General features: G+C 49.0%; 1 protein-coding gene across 1 annotated transcript in view; it reads right to left on the bottom strand.

Annotated features, from left to right (window-relative positions):
* Window positions 1–9,039: 9,039 nt before the first annotated feature.
* The window catches only part of LOC133746884 (multidrug and toxin extrusion protein 2-like), a 47,982-nt gene continuing 35,285 nt past the window's right edge, over window positions 9,040–21,736 (bottom strand). Inside the window, exons 12-17 of the mRNA XM_062175122.1 lie at window positions 21,320–21,395; window positions 18,090–18,159; window positions 15,111–15,243; window positions 10,599–10,693; window positions 9,563–9,617; window positions 9,040–9,281 (exon numbers count right to left, since the gene is read on the bottom strand). Of these exons, the coding sequence (XP_062031106.1) occupies window positions 9,040–9,281; window positions 9,563–9,617; window positions 10,599–10,693; window positions 15,111–15,243; window positions 18,090–18,159; window positions 21,320–21,395 (671 nt within the window). The remainder of the gene's footprint in view (window positions 9,282–9,562; window positions 9,618–10,598; window positions 10,694–15,110; window positions 15,244–18,089; window positions 18,160–21,319; window positions 21,396–21,736) is intronic.

Below are 21,736 nucleotides of genomic sequence, written 5' to 3'. Positions count from 1 at the left end.
TAAATAATGGGGACATGCATTTGGCCTAGAGGTTAAGATATCCACATGCCACATGGGAGTACCTGAGTTCAGTTCCCAACTCCCTCCTGGTCCTGATTCCAGCTTCTTGCTGAAACAGACCCTGGCAGGTAGCAGGGATGGTCCAATGGGGAGACCTGGATTGAGTTCCTGGCTCCTGGCTTTCCAGTTCAAGGTTGCTAGCTGTTGTGGGGCTTTGGAGAGTGAACCAGCAAATGGAAGAACTTGTGATCTCTCTCTCTCTCTCTCTCTCTCTCTCTCTCTCTCTCTCTCTCTCTTTCTCTCTCTCTCTCTCCTTCTCTCGCTCCCTGCCTCTCAGATAATAAATATTTTTAATGTAAATCAGAGAATAGGAATCAGTATCACCTAAGATGAGGTCATCTTCCAGTAGCAAAGAGCTGCTTCTCCTTCTGAGAGTAAGATGTAAGGATTTCTAGAAAGAGTACCTAGGGTTCTGATGTCACAATCACACAGAGTTTGACTCTTTACCAACACTTGGACATTATTAGTTGGAGAAATTAATGGATAGTGTTTTGTTTGGCATACAGGTATTAAAAAAAAAAAAATCCAGGGGCCAGTGCTGTAGCACAGTGGGTTAAACGCTCTGGCCTGAAGTGCCAGCATCCCATATGGACACGGGTTCTAGTCCCGGCTGCTCCTCTTCCGATCTGGCTCCCTGCTATGGCCTGGGAAAGCAGTAGAAGATGGCCCAAGTCCTTGGGCCCCTGCACCCGCATGGGAGACCCGGAGGAAGCTCCTGGCTTCGGATCGGCGCAGTTCCGGCCGTTGCAGCCATCTGGGGAGTGAACCAGCGGATGGAAGACCTCTCTCTGTCTCTACCTCTCTCTGTGTAACTCTGCAAATAAATAAATCTTGAAACACACACACACACACACACATCCAAACACTTTAATAGAATAAGGTGATATATTTGGGAATTCTTTTTTTTTTTTTCTCCAAGATTTACGTATCCTAAAGACAGAGTGACACAGTGAGAAACAGAAACAGAACAAGAGAGATCTTCCATCTTCTGGTGCACTCCCCAAATGGCTTCCACCACTAGGGCTAAGCCAAGCAGAAGCCAGGAGCCAAGAACTCCATCCAGGTCTCCTACATGGGTAGCAGGGGAAAGTCCTTGGGCCATCATCTAACGCTTTCCCTGGCGCAGCAGCAGGAAGCGGGCTGGGAAGCAGAGCAGCAGGACTAGAATTGGCACTGTGATATGGGATGCTGGCCTCGCAGGTGGCAGGGGGCAGAGATGGTGCTTGACCCACTGTGCCACAACACCACCCCCTTGAATATTACTTCTCTCAGAAATGTGGTAGATTATGGTCATTTTAGTATGCCTGCCCGTGCTTCTTTCCAACCCCCCTTTTCATTTCAAAAGGGCACAGTGGGTTAAGCTGCCACCTTCAATGCCCACATCCCGTGTGAGCGCCAGTTGGAGTAGCAGTTGCTCTGCTTCGGATCCAGCTTCCTGTTAACCTGGGAAGGCAGCAGATTATGCCAAAGTATGTGGAACCCTGCCACCCATGTGGGAGACTCCTGGCTTCAGCCCTGCCCAGCCCTGGCTGTTGCAGCCATTTGGGGAGTGAACCAGCAGATGAAAGAGCTCTCTACCCCAGATCTGTAACTCTTTAAAATAAATAAATAAATCCTTTTTTTTTTTAAAGGCTATCTCTTCTCTACTCACTTGCATTGTTTCTCTACAAAACTTAGTCAACTATATTAATGCAAGTCTATTTTGGCCTTTGTATTCTCTTCCATTGATCTCTCACCAATACCACACTATCTTGTTTACTATACTTTACATTAAGTCTGGACACTCAGCAGAAAGTTTTAGAACTTCATTCTTCTTCAACATGTTGGCTTATCTGGGCTTTTGCCTTCCCATGTAAATGTTAGAATCCGTTTGCTGAGGTCCACACAACAACTTGCTGGATTTTGATAGGCAATGTGTTGAATCTATAGATCAAACTGAGCAGAGCTGACATCTTGATGATGTTGAGTCTTCGTGTCAATGGATGATCTCTTCATTTACCCAGATCTTCTTTGGTGAAGATCTAGCATGTCCAAGCCCATGGAAAGAAGTAGTTTCCATTGTGTAGAACTTTAGGTTTATGTCTAAGGAGCCTCTTTTAGTGCTAATGTAATTGGCATTGTTTTCCATCGCTTTTCATTTCAACTCAGAGTGTTCACTGGCGGCACACAGAAAGAGGCTGACTTTGGCTTAGCAACCTGCATCCCGATACCTTGCCAGTCACTCAACAGTTCCAGGATTTTGTTGTTGCTTTTTAGTTGAGGTTTTCCAGCTAGATAACCATGTTGTCTGAGAACAATAGCAGCTTTATTTCTTCTTCCTAATTGGCATATATTTTATTTCCTTTATTTCTCTTACTGCATTAGCTAGAACTTAAACTGTGGAGAAAAGAAATGGCGAGGTTGCTGTGGCGCAGTGGGGTAAGCCGTCATCTGCATATGGGCGATGGTTCAAGTCCTGGCTATTCCACTTCTGATCCAGCTCCCTGATAATGTGCTTGGGAAAGCAGCAAATGGTCCAAGTGCTTGAGCCCCTGCACCCACGTGGGAGACCCGGATGAAACTCTTGACTCCTGGCTTTGGCCTGGCCCAGCTCTGGCCATTTCGAACATTTGGGAAGTGAACCAACAGATAAAGATCTCTCTCTCTCTCTCTCTCTCTGTCTCTGCCTCTCCTCTCTCTTTCTGACTTTCAAATAAATAAATCTTTTTGAAAAAAATGTGTTTTTTTATTTATTTGAGAGGCAGAGTTATAGACAGTGAGAGGGAGAGACAGAGAGGTCTTCCATCCGCTGGTTCACTCCCCAAAAGGCTGCAATGCCAGAGCCGAGCCGATCTGAAGCCAAGAGCTTCCTCCAGGTCTCCCATGTGGGTGCAGGGGCCCAAGGACTTGGGATGTCTTCTACTACTTTCCCAGGCCACAGCAGAGAACTGAATCTGAAGAGGAGCAGCCAGAACTCGAACTGGCACCCATATGGGATGCTGGTGCCACAGGCAGAGGATTAACCTACTGTGCCACAGCACAGGCCCCTAAATAAATAAATAAATAAATAAAAATAAATGGTTCCTGATATCAGCAGGAAGACATATTGTTTTGCTCCTTGAATGTTACCTAAAGTTCTTTGCAGGTACTTGTTACTAAATTGAGAAAGTTCCCCTCTATTACTAGTTTGCCATATGGCTTTTTTTTTTTATTGCCATAAAACAAACATCACATAAAATTTACCAGTTAAAGGTCACAGTTCAGTGACTTTAACCATATTTACAGTGATCCGCCACCAGCACCATCATCCATTTCTGAATTTTTTACCTGCCCTGCCATAACCTCTGGGTATCTTTATTTAATGAAGTGGACTCTTCTGGTGCTATGGTTTGGACATGGTTTGTCCCAACCAAGACTCAGGGGGAGGCTTGGTCCCCAGTGCAGCGGTGTTGGGAGACGGGGTGGAGCGGGAGGTGTTTGGGACATGAGTAGGATCGGTGCCTTCCTCACCGCCACAAGAGCGTGCTCTTAAACATGAGCCCACCCATCGTGTGTCGCCGCTTTCACAGGTGCCCACTTGCCCTTCTGCTGTCTGCCATGAGTTGACACAGCTCGAGACCCTCCCCAGATGGGGTCGCTCCCTCTTGGATTTCCACCTCCAGAACTGTGAGCCAAAATAAGCCTTTCCTTCATTAATTAGCCTGTCACAGATATTGTGTTATGGCCACAGACTAAGGCACCTAGGTAATTCATGTAAGTGAAAGGATGCCGTCTTTGTCCCTGTGTGCTTGTACACGCGACCTTGCGTAACTCCGAGAAGGACTTATTTTCCTTAGTTTCAAGGTTTATCTGTGTTGTCGTGTATCAGGATTTCATTCCTTTTTAGGGCTGACAATACTCCTTTGTAGGTGTGTGCCACGTTTTGTTTATCGTTTTACCTATGCTGATGGACGTTTGCCTGGTTTCCTCCTTTTCACTACTGCGAATGGGGCTGTGAACATTGGTGTGCAAGTCTCTGAGTCCCTGCCTTCCATTCTTTCCAGAGTATACCTAAAGTAGAACTTTTACACCATATGGTAACTCTGTGTTTAATTGTTAGAGATCCCTCACAGTTTTCAATGTTGGTTATATCATTTTGCATTCCCAACAGCAATATACAATAGTTCCAATTCTCCACGTTTTCACCAACATTTGTTATTTTGTTTTCTTTATGTAACACTTGTGATTTTAAGTTGCATTCCCTAGTATAGAGAATATTTTCATGTGCGGACTGGCTGTTTATCTTCTCTGGAGAAATGTCTATTCAAGTCTCACTCCCACTTAACAATGTATTAAAATTTATTTTCATTTTATTTTACAGGCAGGCACAGGCAGAAAGGTATCTCCCATCCTCGAATTCACTCCCCAGTTGTCTGCAACAGCCAGGGCTGGGCTAGGCCAAAACCAGGAGCCTGCAGCTCAATCCGTGTCTCCCACTTGGGTGGCAGGAACCCAAATACCTGCTGCCTCCCAGGGAGCACATTAGCAGGAAACTGGAAACATAAGCAGAGCTGGGATTCGAACCAGGCACCCTGAAATGGGATGTGGTTGTCACAAGCAAACTGCTGAGCCAAATACCTGACCCCCACGCCCACCCCATATTAATTTTTTTGACTTGAGCAGATTTTTTTGGTGATGTTGAGTTCTAAGAATCTTTATTTGCTCTGAACACTGATCCCTTGTCAGATATATAGTTTGCAAACATTTCCTCCCATTCTATTAACTATTTTGAATGATGAGTTTTCTTTGATGCACACTTTTCTAATTTTAACTCTTATTTATCTGTTTCTCTTTAGTTGCTTGTGCACTTGGTATCAGATCCGAGGACCCACTGCCTAGTCCATTCTCACAGAGACGTCCTCTTGTGTTTTCTTCTAGAAGTTGTACAGTTTTGAGTCTGGATGCTTAGGTCCTCCATTGCTCTTTAGTTAGTTGTGTATGGCAAACGGTGGTGGAGGTCAAACTGCCTCCTTTTTTATGCAGATATCCAGTTTCCCTAGCACTTTGTGTTCAAAATCAGCACCCTTGTTGAAATCATTTGCTCATGTAGGCCAGAGTTAATTTTTCCGGCTTCCAATTCTGTCTGTTGGTCTGTCTGTATTTCAGTACCACACTTTTGGTTACTGTCACTTTGCAATGCATCTTGAAATCAGGAAATCCTCTAACTTTGTACTTCTTTTCCAAGATGGTTTTGGCTTCTTGGTTCCCTTGAGATTCCACATAGGGGTCGGCGCTGTGGTGTAGCAGGTAAAACCGCCACCTGCAGTGCTGGCATCCCATATGGGCACCGGTTCGAGTCCCAGCTGCTCCAATTCTGATCCAGCTCCCTGCGATGGCCTGGGAAAGCAGTAGAAGATGGCCCAAGTCCTTGAGCTCCTGCACCCATGTGGGAGACTGGGAAGAAGCTCCTGGCTCCTGGCTTTGGATTGGCGTAGCTCCAGCCATTGCAGCCAACTGGGGAGTAAACCAGCGATGGAAGATCTCTTTCTGTCTCTGTCTCTGTCTCTCTGCCTCTCTTTCTCTCTCTGTGTAACTCTGTCTTTCAAATAAATAAATAAATCTTTTCAAAAAAGAGAGAGAGATTCCACATATATATGAAGATGGATTTTTCTATTTCTGAGACATGCCTTTGGGATTTCGATAGGGGATTGCATTCAATCTGTAGATTGATTTTGGTAATACTGTCATCTTAAGAGCATTAACTGTTAACTCTTTTTAAAAGAGTTATTTATTTATTTGAAAGGCAGAGTTACAGAGAGGCAGAAACAGAAAGAGAGAAAGGTCTTCTGTCTGCTGGTTCACTCCCCAAATGGCTACAATGAGAGCTGCGCTGATCCAAAGCCAGGAGCCAGGAGCTTCTTCCAAGGTCTCCCACATGGGTGCAGGAGCCCAAGGACTTGGGCCATCTTCTACTGCTTTCCCAGGCCATAGCAGACAGCTGGATCGGAAGTGGAGCAGCCGGGACTCGAACCGGCACCCATGTGGGATGCCAGCACTGCAAAACAAGGCTTTAACCCACTGTGGCACAGCACTGGCCCCATAATTTTACTTCTTTTCCAATTTGAGTGCGAAGTTGGTTCTTCTTTTGTTGCCTTATTGCTCTGTCTCAAACTTCCAATATTATTTTGAACAGAAGTAGGAGAAGCAGACATCATTGTCTTGTTCCTCATTTTTGGGGAAAACCTTTAGTCTTTCTTTCAGCACTGAGTTTGGCATTAGCTGGAGGTTTTCATGGATGACTTTTATCATATGAAAGGAGTTTCTTTTTTAAAAATTGTCATTTATTTATTTGAAAGAGTTACAGAGAGAGAGAGAGAGAGAGAGAGAGAGAGAGACATTCTATTTGCTGGTTTACTCCCCAAGTGGCCGCAACAGCCAGGGCTGAGCCAAGCCAAAGCTAGGAGCTAGGAGCTTCATCCGGATCTCCTACATGGTTGGCAGGGACCCAAGCACTTGTGCCATCTTCTGCTGCTTTTCCCGGGTCATTAGCAGGGAGTTGGATGGGAAGTGGAGCAGCTGAGACTCAAACTGGCGCCCATGTGGGATGTGGGATGCCGCAGGCAGAGGTTTTACCTGCTACGCCACAGTGCTAGCCCTGAAGGAGTTGCCTTCTATCCCAGTTTATTAAATTTGTTTCTCAAGAAAAGGTGTATAATTGGTATGTGAAATTAACATCTGTAATACTCATTACTTTTTCTTCTTTTCTGCCTTCTCAGTTTTTTTTTTTTTAAAGTCAGAATTACACAGAGAGAGGAGAGGTAGAGAGAGAGATTTTCCATCCAATGGTTCACTCCCCAATTGGCCACAACGGCTGGAGATGCACCAATCCGAAGTCAGGAGCCAGGAGCTTCTTCTGGGTCTCCTACGCAGGTGCAGGGGCCCAAGGACTTGAGCCATCTTCCACTGCTTTCCCAGGCCATAGCAGGGAGCTGGATGGGAAATGGAGCAGCTGGGTCTCGAACTGGTGCCCATATGGGATGCCGGCACTGCAGGCACTGGCTTTACCCGCTATGTCACAGCGCCAGCCCATGTAATATACATTTACAACTAACCTAATTCGACTCTTCAGTAATATTACTCATATTACATTTCATGAGTGATGCAAGTGCCTTATCCCAGAATATTTTCAATGCCTCTTTCCTAACCTTTATTTTTGGAATCTATAAACTATAATAACCCAAAAGCAATATTGCTACTACTATTTTAAACAATTTTTTAATCCACTAAATAAATTAAGAATGGAAAAAATAAGGGCTTTTCTTTGGCCTTCATTTATTGCTTTTCTAACTCTCCCTTTCTTTGTGTCTATCTGAGTTCCCAGTGGATTTCGGGAAAGATGGTTCCTGTGAGATCACAGTGCAATGCTTCCCACTCATGGGTATGGCGCAACACAGGAAAACAAAGACAAAACACAGAACCACAGTGTTGGGAAGGAAGTGGAGGAAACGGAGCCCTCACACACCACTGGTGCTAACGTGGAAGGCACAGGCACTGTGGAAAACACCGGTGGTTCCTCAAAACTTACATGCAGAACTACCACATGGCCCAACAACGTCCCTCCTGCGCAAATACTCAGAATGTCCAAACGAAATCTTGTACGTGAATGTCCACAGCAGCGCCGTGGACAACCTACCCGTCCACTCACGCTGGACACACACACCGACTGTGCCCACCGTCCAGGGAGACGGCGCTCAGCCCGGAAAAGGAAAGAGGTCTTAACACACGTTAGTCTGTGGGGGAGTCACAGAGGAACATCGTGCCAGGCGAAAGAAACCAGGCTCAGAAGGTCTCACATCATATGACTCCTTCAGATGAAGTAACCACAACACGTAAACCCACAGCCGCAGATCAGAGGTGGGTGTGAGCCCGAGGAGGGCAGGGCGGGGGTGAGATGGAGATCTATGGTGGTGTCTGTGCAGCATTTGGTGGGGGGCAGGGCTCTGGGCTGGGGGCTCTGCTCATGGCCTGGTGGGCTTGCTGTTGGGAAAAACTAATTAGTGGGATTTTTTTTTAGGGTTCTCTCTTTTGTTTGGTCAACTGCTCTGGAAAAGGCTCTAGAGATGCCTTGTCTGGAAGATGAAGCCACCGTAGCTGACAGCACAGCAGGATCTGAGTAGCAAGAACACAGCTTGAGCTTCTGGTCATTAAAATGTACGTTGCCATAAAATTGTGTTAAAAGGCAAAAAAATGAAAACTACTTTTATTGACTTTGTATTCCCCAAATATTGCCAGCCACACTTTTGGTTTTAAGATGTTCATTTTATCAAACCTCGACATTAACAGAATACATTAACAGACCAAACACAAAACAGACCAAGCACAAAACAATGAAGCAACCTTCCCGAAAGAGGAAAACTATTCTCCACACAGGAAGAGTAAAGAACATTCCCAAGAGCCAGTGTTGTGGAGCAGCAGGTAAAGCTGCTGCTGGCGACACCCGTTCCCATGTGAACACGGGTTCAAGTCCCCGCTGCTCCGCTTCTGATCCAGCTCCCTGCTAATCCACCCGGGAAAGCAGTGAAGATCGCCCCAGTGTTTGGGCCTCTGTCACTCATGGGGAGACCAGGATGGAGTTCCAGGCTCCAGGCTTTGACCTGGCCCAGCCCCAGGTGTTGTGGCTGGGGAGTATATCAGTGTATGGAAGATTCTCTCTTTCTCTGCCACTCTGCTTTTCAAGTAAATGAAATCTTAAAGGAAAAAGAAAAAAAAAGAATATTTATAGTAGGGAAAATCAAATTTACAGATTTAGAAACCATGATGGAGTCAACGGAGAAAAAGTTTACTTCAAATTCTAGCTCCGTTCTCGAACCACTGTTAGGATAGGGTAGCTTCTCAGAATGACCAAGGAACAACACTAACATCTGGGGCACGGAAACCATCGGCCAAACGACAAGGTCACCTTCCGGGCCTAATTGATGCCTATCATCTCCAATCGGTTAGTAGACAGCTGATGACAGTGTTTTAACCACGGTCCCCGAAAACTCTTATTAGAATTCCGGCCAAAAAGACAGCAAGAGCAGCCGCTAAAGCCGCTCCGCGGTAGAAAATCAGCTGCCTCGTTGTCAAGACGTGCCCGACGGTGGGCACCGCGTACTGCGTGCCGCCTTCTTCTAGAACCACCAGCTGGGCCGTCTGGCTCTCCGGTCCGATGATATCAGGCAAGATCACTCCACCGGGCACTTCTCTCTCCAGCATTGGTAGAACTGTTTGCAGAGAACAGGGCGGGCGTTACCTTGTGAACCGGGTCAAGCAAAGGACTGTCACATGAGAAGACATGGTAAGTGCTGGCTGCCAATCGTCAGTTAGGATACATGGAATTACATGCAACACATTTCTACGGAGAGCCCAGAGTCCACCTGGCCAATTGGCGGGACAAGTTTGATTGAGCAAGACAGCAGGATTTCATAAACTAAGCCACTCCGGCTACACTCAATTTCAATCTTTTTAAAAGAAATAGGGTGCACTATAGCAAAGCCCCCATTACCTGTAGGGGGAGGGACGGTCTCTTTACTCCCTTTTAGCCCAGCTCGAACCTGCGCCTACAAACAAGTGTCAGGTGAGAACCGGAAGTGGAAGTCAGGCGCGCAGTCCTCTGTTTCAGTTCAAAGCTCCCGCTCAAGGGTGACGTTATCTTGTACCATCTTTCTTAGTCCTGAAAATGCCTCAGGCCAGCAGAACACAACACCAGACAACCAGGCTGAGCGCACAGCAGTTGTACAACAAGCTTGCTGCTAGCATTGCAAGTGTCATGCATTGTTTACACCTTTCAGTGTTCCTAAACACAGGTAAAAGCAGTAAATTCTTAAGATGAATGGTGTCAGTTTGTGGTCCTGCCACACTCTACTCACCTCGTAAATCAAACTGAGCACAGGAAAGACAAAATAAGTCTCAGGCAAATCAAAAGGATTGAAAACGGAAAGGCTGGGTGCAGCTGATGGCGGACAGCAGTGGAACCAAACTCACCCCTGGTGTTCCGGGTAACAACCCGGCCTCAGGCCAGCACCTACCCATCTCCTCTCAAGCCCCAAGCTAAAGAAGGGCTTCCCATTCAACACAGATGCATCCAACATGATCTTGACCCTCCACCCCTACGCCGTGTCCCACAGATCACAGGTGTGTAGCATACTACCTTTTAGTAAAAGAAAAGAAACCTATGCAAATCAGTAATCTGCGTAAACGGACCCAAACTGCTATTTCTCTAAAACTGTTACACTGAAACAGGAAAGATATTTGGTAAGCGAATTCCTTTTTCTGTTGCTGCTGTTCACTTGTAAGGTGCATTCCCCGGTCTGTAGGTGTTAACTCAGCTCCACAGCAGGAGGAAGACGCGCTCCAACACGGTCTTCCCTCTGCCCCACCCGGCCTGTGAGATGCAGTGCATGGCCCTGCGAGGTTCCTGATCACGTGCTAGGATCGAGCAGGGCCACCCAGACAGGTCTCCCATGTGGGTGGCAGGGACCCAAATACTTGGGCCATCACTGTTCCTCCCAGGGTCTTTCCAAAAAGACGCCGCCCGTTACCTGCTCTGCAGCTCTTGTCCAGTTTGTCCTCCAAACGTACACCAGGTAGAAAAGGGCTTGAAAGAAGACACAGAGGATCAAGCCCGACCAGAGGCCTGTGGGTTTGGAATGAGAACACAGGTCAGATCTGCTCCAGATCCACAGAGTGAAGTCCCAGTTAACTTCCCCCAAATTTTACATGACAGCGATTAGGCTAAGCGCTACCAGTGAGATGTTTGTCAATAACGGAAAAAACACTGGAGCAAAATGCATTGAGATGCCCCTGCTTTTACAGCTCTGACGTTATAGGCAATTTCAATCCTCTTCTTAATATGTTTACGTGTGTACAGGTGGATAATTTGTTCAAATCTATTTATTTATTTTTATTTGAAAGGCAGAGAGACAGAGTCACACAGAGAGATCTTCAATCGGCTAGTTCACTCCCCCAAATACCCAGACAGGTCTCCCATGTGGGTGGCAGGGACCCAAATACTTGGGCCATCACTGTTCCTCCCAGGGTGCACATCAGCCGACATCTGGAGTCAGAGTGGAACTGGGACTTGAACCAGGTGCTCTGATAGAGGACGCGTGGATCCCAGTGTCTTAACCACTGCACCCAAGGCTCAGTCCACATAGGCAGATGTCCATTATGCTAAGTGAGACACGCTAGGCACAGAAACACAAATACTGCACGATCCGTTTCACTTATGTGTGGAAGCTAAAAATAGCTGGACTTACAGAAGTGAGGCAGAGTGGTGGCTGCCCCAGGCCGGAGCGGGGAGCTGGAGAGATGCTGATCCAAGGTGCAAGTTTTCAGTTAGGAGCACTACGTCCAGGACCCAGATGGTGATTCGCGGGTGACTACTGTCCATGACAACGCGCTGTATTCACGAAAACTGCTGACATTTTAAATGTTCTCACCATTTTAAAAAAAAGGTACCCAGGAGCAGGCTTTGTGACTGACACCCACACCCGATGTCGAAGCGCCAGTTCAAGTCCTGGCTACTCTGCTTCTAAGCCAGCTCCCTGTCAATGCACCCGAGAAGATGATGGTTCACGTGCTTGGGCGCCTACGCCCGCATCAGAGACCTGGATGGAGTTCTTGGCTCCTGGCTTCAGCCTGGCGCAGCCCTGACTGTTGTGGCCATTTGGGGAGTTAAGAAACAAATGGAAGATCTCTCTCTCTCTCTCTCTCTCTCTCTCCCTGCCTGTTTCTCTCTCCCTCTCCCTCTCTCTCCCTCTCATACTGTCTTTCAAATAACTAAATAAATAAGCATTTTAAAAGAATGTATAAGGCAACAGCTATGTTAATTAGCTTAAATAACCCATTCTACAATGTATACATGTATCAAAACATCAGGTTACACCGCAAATATATACAACTCCTATTTGTCAATTTAAAAATGTAGCTAACACATCTGAGCACATACCATAGAAAATAGCAATAAGTACTTTAATAGATAAAGAAGGAAACCACTTATTTACAAAGGAGCTTAAGATCTAATGGGGTGGGGGAGGTTCTTTTATTTATTTATTTTTTCTAACACCAAAGCTGAATTAAATGTAAAGCCAAGGGCGAAGATGGTTGCTTTGGTTAAGTGGTGCTTCCGAGGGTCTGTGGTAGAGAAGGATCGCAGTAAGTCCCTGGCAGTTCTCCTCCCAGGTACCTGTAGACAATGACAGTGCCAGGCTGGGATGAATCAGGTACCGCCTAGTCCAGTCCATGCCGGTCATTAAGCCAGCATGGGACATTACCAAGACAACGAGACACTAAGCACCAGCAGTGTGTGGACACCAGCCAGCTCTTCCGACAGCTTCCAGACTGACACTGCACCAAGAAAGGAGGAGAGAACTGACAGCGGCTCTTTCGCACAAACACAGCTGGCCTCCAGGTCTCGGGGAGTCCAGCAGGTGGACTCAGAGTCAGCGCCCAAGTCTCCAGCCAGTCCGCATCTGTTCTCTACAGATCCACTGGAACCGTCTTGGGATGAAACCTAAGGGAGAAGGGTCTCCCTGAGGAAGCCACGAGAGGTCTGAAGACAAGTTGCATTGAGCCGTGGGAGCTCCGCCTCTCCCCCCTGTAGGGGAACAGGTGCAGAGTGCTAACATCTCGAGGAAGGACGTGACTGATGCGGGGCAGGGACAGTGTACAGGTGACAAGTCCATCGCCATGCTGCTGTGTGCCCAGCTCTTCCCTTCTCACTCATGGGCTAAAGCCCTCACACAGGCAAAGGCTGTTACTGAGCCACACATCGTCAGGCTTGGCAGCGGCACTGGGCAGAGCTCGCAAGCATGGGTGACCAAACCAGAAAGGCGGTCAGAGGTAGGAGATGTCGGCAAGAGTGTACGAATGTAGGCGCGGCCAAAACCGCAGAGTGGAGGGCAGGCATGAGGTCAGGCCAAAGATGGAGGCACCGTCAGCACCAAAGAGCAAGGCCCTGAGACTCACAGGAGAGCGCGGAGGCCAAGAGGAGCAGCACCGTCGCCAGCATTCCAAGAGCAAAAGCAGACAGAGCACCAGAGAAGTAGAGAGAAAACCAAGGTCTGAGTGTGAGCTGAGAAAAGACAGGAACCTCGGGGCCGGTGCTGTGATGTAGCGGGTAAAGCCACCACCTACAGTGCAGCATCCCGTTAAGGGCGCCAGTTCAAGTCCCGGCTGCTCCACTTCCGATCCAGCTCTCAGCTATGGCCTGGGAAAGCAGTGGAAGATGGTCCAAGTCCTTTGGCCCCTGCACCCATGTGGGAGACCCGGAAGAAGCTCCTGGCTCCTGGCTTCAGATCGGCCCAGCTCTGGCCATTATAGCCAACTGGGGAGTGACCAGCAGATGGAAGATCTCTCTCTCTCTCTCTCTCTCTCTCTCTGCCTCTCCTTCTCTCTCTAACTCTTTCAAATAAATAAAACACAGGAGCCTCGCCCAGATGCTACACGGCACAGGCCTGACGGATACATCACTCAGTCAATGCCAGGTAAAGGGTTGGGGGAGGATGAGCCCCAAGGATAGAGGACAACACCAGGGCGGCTCTGGAGTCAGCTAGCTGGGTCAGCTCCGGCTTCCCTGCTGACCACGTGTGCCACTCTGAACACACTACTAAATCCCTCAGGTTTTAGATCTTATGATAAAATGCAGCTAATGGAAATCATACCTTATATAGCTGTCATTAAGTTAAACGGCATAATATGCATAAAGAGCTTAGCACAGTTTGACAAAAGCTGTCCACGAATACTGTCTTACCTGTGCATTTGAGCAGTTACAGTATTTGCAGGAAAAATACAAATTTTGGCGCATTTTGGCTTGTGGTCAAGGTGCCCGTTAAGATGAACACAGCACACACTGGAGTGCATTGTGGGTTCAGTTCCCACCTCTGGCTCCTGACCCCAGCTGCCTGCTAATACAGACAATGGGAACAGCAGTGGACGCTCCAGGGGTTGGATTTCCGCCACCCACATGGGAGACCTGGGCTCCCAGTTTCAGTCTGGCCTGGTCCTGGTTGTTGCAGGCATGTGGGGAGTGGACCAGTGGGTGGAAGCTCTCACTTGGGACTGGAAGACTAAATGCTACTAAGGTAGCAATACTCTGCAAAATAACTACAGGTTCGCATGCAGTCCTGATTAAGAACACCAATGCCTTTTCACACAGAGATGGAAAAGCTGATCCTAGTTCACATGGGATGGCAAGGGGCCCCCAACAGCCAAAACAACAACAACAACAATGAAAAAGCATAACAAAGTTGCGGGATTCACATTTCCTGACTTCAAAACTTATTACAAGGGGGCCTGCGCCATGGCTCACTAGGTTAATCCTCCGCCTGCAGCACCGGCATCCCATATGGACACCGGGTACTAGTCCTGGGTGCTCCTCTTCCAGTCCAACTCTCTGCTGTGGCCCGGGAGGGCAGTGGAGGATGGCCCAAGTGCTTGGGCCCTGCAACCGCATGGGAGACCAGGAGAAGCACCTGGCTCCTGGCTTCGGATCAGCGAGATGCACCGGCTGCAGTGGCCATTGGAGGGTGAACCAACGGCAAAAAGGAAGACCTTTCTCTCTGTCTCTCTCTCTCACTATCCACTCTGCCTGTCAAAAAAAAAAAACAACAACAACAACAACAAACAAACAAGCAAACAAAACCTTATTACAAAACAAGTCATCAGGGGAGGGTGGAGATGGATAAGGATAGACATACAGACCAATGGGCCAGTACTGCAAGTCCAGAAATGAACTCCCAAGTCCACGGCCAACTGACTTTGGACAAGCAGTCCAAGAGCACGCCGTGAGGGAAGACTACAGTCTTCATGGAGAGCTACTCACACGCAATCCGGAGGGAATTCCGCCCAGCAGTGTGGGCTTTGAAGTTCCCCACCACTCACCAGGCCCCAACGGTAACTGACTCCTGCTAGAATCCCTTATTTAGTCCTGGTCTCGGCCCGAGGGCAGGAGCTTGCTGACTTTGTTCAACACTGCATTTTAGACAGACATTCCTAACTCCTAACCGGACAAGTGAGGGCTGAGGCGAGTCCCTGGGGAATCGAACACGTACCTATTATCCCAAGTTTGGCAGCAAACATCAGAGATACTCCAGTGGGAAATCCAAAAGCATAGTACCCGATGCCATTCAAGAGAGCACCAATCTTTTGTTTACCCATGCCTCTCAGGACCCCTCCGGAAGTGCCCTAGGGAGAAGAAAAGCAAGGTTGCAGGCTCGGGGCTGTCGTCCTACCAAGTTCACGATACAACATTAATATCCCATTACTTTGGATATGGTCAAATCTTTTTTTTTTTTAAAGATTTTATTTATTTATTTGAAAGTCAGAGTTACACAGAGAGAGGAGAGACAGAGACAGAGAGAGGTCTTCCATCTGATGGTTCACTCTCCAGATGGCCGCAACAGCCGGAGCTGCGCCGATCTGAAGCCAGGAGCCAGGAGCTTCTTCCGGGTCTCCCACATGGGTGCAGGGGCCAAAGGACTTGGGCCATCTTCTACTGCTTTCCCAGGCTATAGCAGAGAGCTGGACAGGAAGTGGAGCAGCTGGGTCTTGAACCGGCGCTCATTTGGGATGCCAGCGCTGCAGGCCAGGGCGTTAACCCACTGCGCCACAGCGCCAGCCCCAGATATGGTCAAATCTTAAAACAAGAGACCAAGGACAACATTTGGCATCTCAAGTTATGTTAACAACAGCTACAATACTAAAATACAACAGCTTTCGTCAGAAAGTCATCACTGAATAGTATTGGGATCTGTTTATCTTGGCTGCTTAAGAATGTTTTGTAAATGCACATGTTGGGGCCGGTGCTGTGGTTAATCCTCCGCCTGCGGTGCCGGCATCCCATATGGACTCCAATTCCAGTCCCAGCTGCTCCTCTTCTAATCCAGCTCTCTGCTATGGCCTGGGAAAGCAGTAGAGGATAGCCCAAGTCCTCGGGACCCTGCACCCGCATGGCAGACCCAGAAGAATCTCCTTGCTCGTGGCTTCGGATTGGCGCAGCTCTAGCCGTTGCAGCCATCTGGGGAGTGAACCAGTGGAAGGAAGACCTCTCTCTCTCTCTCTCTGTCTCGGTAACTCTACCTCTCAAATAAATAAATAAGATCTTTTAAAAAAAATGCACGTGTTATAGGAAAGATGTAGGGGCAGCCTTCGGCCTGGCAGTTAAGATGTTGCCTCCTATACCAGAGAGCTGGGTCTGATGCCGGCCTCCAAATCCAGCCGGTGCAGACCCCAGGAGGCAATGGTGATGTCTCCAGTAACTGGGTTCCCACCAACCAGCTTCGGCCTCCACTGTTGCAGGTACTGGGAGAGCCAGATGACAGGAGCTCTCTCTGTCTCTCCACCTCTCAAATAAGTTTTACAAAAGATTTTAAAAAATTTATTTGAGAGGCAGAAAGATGGACGGAGACACAGAGATCGCCCATCATGATTGCTGGTTCAATCTCCAAATGTGGAGGCCAGCACTGTGGCACAGCAGGTTAATGCCCTGGCCTGAGGTGCCGGCATCCCATATGAACGCTGGTTCTAGTCCCGGCTGCTCCTCTTCCGATCCAGCTCTCTGCTATGGCCTGGGGGAAGCAGTAGAGGATGATCCAAGTCCTTGGGCCCCTGCACCCAGACCTGGAGGAAGCTCCTGGCTTCGGATTGGCTGGTGCAGCTCCGGCCGTTGCGGCTATCTGGGGAGTGAACAAGCGGATGGAAGACCTCTCTCTCTCTGTCTCTACCTCTCTCTGTAACTCTGTCTTTCAAATAAATAAAATAAATCTTTAAAAAAAAAAATCTCCAAATGCTCACAATAGCCAGGGCTGGGCCAGACCAAATCAAGAGCCAAGAACTCCACCTGGGTCACCTATGTGGGTGGCAGGACTCAAACAATGGATCCATCACCTGCTGCCTCCGTGGGGTGCCCATTAGCAGGAAGCTGGAATCAAAAGCAGAGGCGGGACTTGAACCCAGCACTCTGATGTGGGGTCCTGCGTGGTGTCTTCACCACTGTGCCAAGTGCTACTTTTTAGTTAGGTGTCATTGATGGTATCTCAGCAGAAGTTAGTGTAACATCAAGGCTGCCAACGGTGACCATGACCTTGTCTTCACACTATTCTTATGACAGCCAGTGCTCCAATCCTGGGCTCAGAGTGACGCGGACAGAGTAGAAGTTCCACAGGGAAAAACAGCAAATGACAAATGGGCCTAGAGGTCGCGTCATGAAGGGTACGTGCCCGGCTGGGAACAAGCTTCGAGGAATGATGCTGCACGACAACACAGGGGCCTTCAGACCCCTGTCCACCCGCGCGAGAGAGCCTGGAGAGGGACTTGGTTGGCCCAGGGAGGCAGGCACCAGGCTAAGTCAGAGAGGGGGGGCAGGCACCAGGCTAAGTCGGGGGGGGGGGGCAGGCACCAGGCTAAGTCGGGGGGGGGGGGGGCGGGCACCAGGCTAAGTCAGGGAGGTGGGGCAGGCACCAGGCTAAGTCGGGGGGGGGGGGGCAGGCACCAGGCTAAGTCAGAGGGGAGGGCAGGCACCAGGCTAAGTCGGGGGGGGGGCAGGCACCAGGCTAAGTCGGGGGGGGGGGGCAGGCACCAGGCTAAGTCAGAGGGGAGGGCAGGCACCAGGCTAAGTCAGGGAGGTGGGGCAGGCACCAGGCTAAGTCGGGGGGGGGGGGCAGGCACCAGGCTAAGTCGGGGGGGGGGGGCAGGCACCAGGCTAAGTCAGAGGGGAGGGCAGGCACCAGGCTAAGTCGGGGGGGGGGGGGCAGGCACCAGGCTAAGTCGGGGGGGGGGGGCAGGCACCAGGCTAAGTCAGAGGGGAGGGCAGGCACCAGGCTAAGTCGGGGGGGGGGGGGAGGCAGACACCAGGCTAAGTCAGGGAGGTGGAGAATGTGGGGCTCTGCTTCCTTGGGAGGCCGGGTTCTGAAGCAACCCATTCCCTCTCTCCAAGGCTCACGCTAAGCAAGAGCTCCCTCTCTGCAGAAACGGAACCACAGACATTCGATTTTTTAGCTACAAGGCCAGAAGGAGTCCCGCCAGATACTCACTGCCAATGCATCAAATAGATGAAAGGGAGCAAACACGGGCATCACTTGGCTCACCAGGGAAATAATATCTCTGTGGGAGGAAAAGCAAGCAGTCAGTGACCTAGAAAGATAAACCATGTGCAATCACCGGTTAACTGCTGACCTGACACACCTGACAAATGGAGCAGTCAAGTTAGTCAAAACAGTACATTTCTTTTGGACAAAATGCGTAATAAAGCATCATTTCTTGGGGAGGGGATTTGGTGCAGTGGTTAAGTCGCCACCTGGGATGCCCATGTACAACATCAGAGTGCCTGGTCCCAGTTTCTCCACTTTGGATCCAGCTTCCTGCTAACGCGCCCTGAGAGGCAGCAGGTGATGGCTCAGGGGCTTGGGTTTCTGACACCCACATGGGAGATCTGGATTGCGTGCTGTGCTCTTGGCTTTGGCCTGGCTTAGCCCAGCAGTTGTGGGCGTTTGGGGAGTGAAACCAAGAGGATGGACGATCTCTGTGTGTCTGTCTCTCCATCTCACTCTCTCTGTCTTTCAAAGTGAAGATAAAAAAAATTTTAACTATTTTTTTTTAAAATGAATGAGAAAAGTCTCCATCCAGGTGACATCATGTAAGATGGCACAACAGGCCGACACAGCGGCTCAATAGGCTAATCCTCCACCTTGCGGCGCCAGCACACCGGGTTCTAGTCCTGGTCGGGGCGCCAGATTCTGTCCCGGTTGCCCCTCTTCCAGGCCAGCTCTCTGCTGTGGCCCGGGAGTGCAGTGGAGGATGGCCCAAGTGCTTGGGCCCTGCACCCCATGGGAGACCAGGAGAAGCACCTGGCTCCTGCCTTTGGATCAGCACGATGCGCCGGCCGCAGCGGCCATTGGAGGGTGAACCAACAGGAAAAGGAAGACCTTTCTCTCTGTCTCTCTCTCTCACTGTCCACTCTGCCTGTCTAAATAAATAAATAAATATTTAAAAAAAGAAAAAGGAAGGGGTCCTGAGAGCCCACGCTGTCCTGGGAGGTAGCAGGTTCCTTCCCACCAAGCTTATTCAAGCAGAAGCTGCACAGCGGACAAGGACGTTTCAGAGGAATCCCGACGGCCGGTGGGTGATTGCGTTCAATAGCTTTTTAGGTCCCTTTAATTTCTATAATTATTAATTTGGAAAGGTTTTTTTTTTTTTTTTTGCCACTACTTTTTCAATTTCTTTTTCTGTCCTTCCTCCTCCTTCTCTGCTTCGACAATCCTCCATGCATTTTAGGCCACTCACGGCTTTTCCTTCTCAGTCTTCCGTCTCTCTGCATTTCATTTGGGATGTCTGCCGCGACTGTACCTTTAAGCTGACTATTTATTTACATACTAATTCCATTACTTGTTTCATTTCTGGTCAGTTTCAGTTGCTTTGTTTCTCGTCATCATCAATGGAGGATCATACTTCTTGGTAAACATGGTAATTTCACTTGTTTTTGTTTTTAAAGATTGAGTTATTTATGTGAAAGGCAGAGTGACAGAGAGAAAGGGGAGGGGAGGGAGATAGAGATCTTCCATCTGTTGCTTCACTCCCCAGATGGCCACAGCAACCAGGGCTGAACCAGACCAAAGCCCGGAGCCCAGACCTCCATCTGGGTCCCCCATGTGGGGAGCAGGGACTCAAGGACTGAGCCGTCATCTGCTGCCTCCCAGGGTTCACACTGGCAGGAGGGCGGGTCAGAAGCAGAGTAGCTGGGATTTGAACCAAGCACTCGAGGATGACACGTGGGCGCCCCAGGCAGCAGTCTAAGCCCAGTCACGGTGTTCACTCCTGCTTGGTGATTCTTGTACGCCACACACTGTGCATTTCACCGCTCTGAGTACTGCGTATTCCTTCATGTTCGCAAGCACCCTTGAGCGCTGATGTGGTCAAGTTCTGTGATGCAGTTAGGTTTTCTGGCATCAGTCGGATCCTTTCAAGGCTTGCTTAAATTTAACCTTTGTGACACAGGAGCAGAACACGAGTTAGTTCTAGAGCTAATTTTGCTCCACTATGGAGGCCAGATGTTTTGCCATCTTTCCCAGCTGCCGTATGTGTTACGAGGCTGTTCCGTTCTGGTTGGCAACGACAGAACTTTTTCCCAGCCCCCTGTGAACTGCACGGATGTTCTGCTTGTTCCTTTGGGCACGTCCCCTGCCTTGGCTGTGGCCCCCGCCTTGGCCGTGGGCTGGAAACCCTCTCCCAGGAAGCTGGGGCGAGCAGGGACTCTCTTCCTTTGTTTTGCCTCCCAGGAATTATTATTCTGCCCTGCTTACAGCCCAACGTCTGAGAGCCATTTGTTCTTCACTTAGGTCTGAAGGCAAATCCAGTCCCCCGAACTTTATCAGATCACCTCCTTCGTGCTAAACTTTTGTAAGAATGTGTTAGGGTATCGGTCTATCTAAAAGCAGTAGGGTCAGAACAACTAGGAGAGTACACTTAAAAATAATAAAACTAGGAGCTGGCGCTGTGGCATAGTGGGTGGAGCCGCTGCCTGCAGTGCCAGCATCCTATATGGGCATTGGTTTGAGTCCTGGTTGCTCTACTTCCAATCCAGCTCTCTGCTATGGCCTGGGAAACAGTGGAAGATGGCTCAAGGACTGCACCCATGTGGGAGATCCTGGCTCCTGGCTTCGGATCAGCCCAGCTCCGGCCATTGTGGTCATTTGGAGAGTGAACCAATGGATGGAAGATCTCTCTCTCTGCTTCTGCCTCTCTCTAACTCTTTCAAATAAATAAATAAATCTTCAAAATAATAATAATAATAATAATAATAAACCTAAATTTCTTCCTAAAAGTAATTTGAGGTAACTGATACAAATTACCGAAGCTCTTCTATGAACTGGTTTTTTTAATATTCAAACGACGCCTTATTATGAATCTACCCAGCGTGGAAACACATAACTACAGAAAATGCAGTAGAAGTCAGCCCGTGCTGAAGGCAATGGTGCTGTGGCTACTGCCCAGGCTGCAGCAGAGAGGCCCATCTCTGTGCTGCTCCTGGGGGTCTCTGAGCAGAAGCAGCACTGAGCACGGAGAAGCCCCTCTCAGGTTTGATGAGCGAGTGAGCTGGCTAGTGGAGCAGCAGGGTGATGTTCGTGGGCTCCTGTCGCTCCAGGTCATTCAGAGGTAGCCCCGTACCTCTCTCTCTCTCTTGGCTGCACCGCTGGCTTTTTCCCCTGCGACGTGCTTCATGGGGCTCCCATAGTCAGAGAGAGTCAGTTTCTGGATGAGTACCTACTTGTCACTGGTGAAGACGTAGGCGACCACATCCTTCAGAGCTGTGAGCAGGACGCCCACCACAAGCGCGCAGATGCCTGGAAAACAGAGAAGCCACAAGAAGGGACAGTTCCCCAGGGTGACGCATCCTGCGGCGGATCTCTCATGAAATTCTGCATCCACAGCTCAAGACACGTAATCATGTACGTGAGGGCTTCCTCTTACTGTCTATGAAATGGGCAAGCAAGATTAGATGGTTTCATCTCCTTTTTCTTTTTTTTAAAGATCTATTTTTATTTATTTGAAAGACAGAGTTACGGAGAGAGGTAGAGGCAGACAGAGAGAGAGACAGAGAGAGAGAGAGAGAGAGGTCTTCCATTTGCTGGTTCACTCCCCAGATGGCTACAACGGCCAGAGCTGAGCTGATCAGAAGCCAGGA

This window comes from Lepus europaeus, chromosome 18 (genome assembly GCF_033115175.1).
Source record: "Lepus europaeus isolate LE1 chromosome 18, mLepTim1.pri, whole genome shotgun sequence".
Classification (NCBI taxonomy): Eukaryota; Metazoa; Chordata; class Mammalia; order Lagomorpha; family Leporidae; genus Lepus; species Lepus europaeus.
The sequence above is the reverse complement of the archived record's forward strand: the minus strand, read 5'-3'. Positions and strand labels throughout refer to the sequence as shown.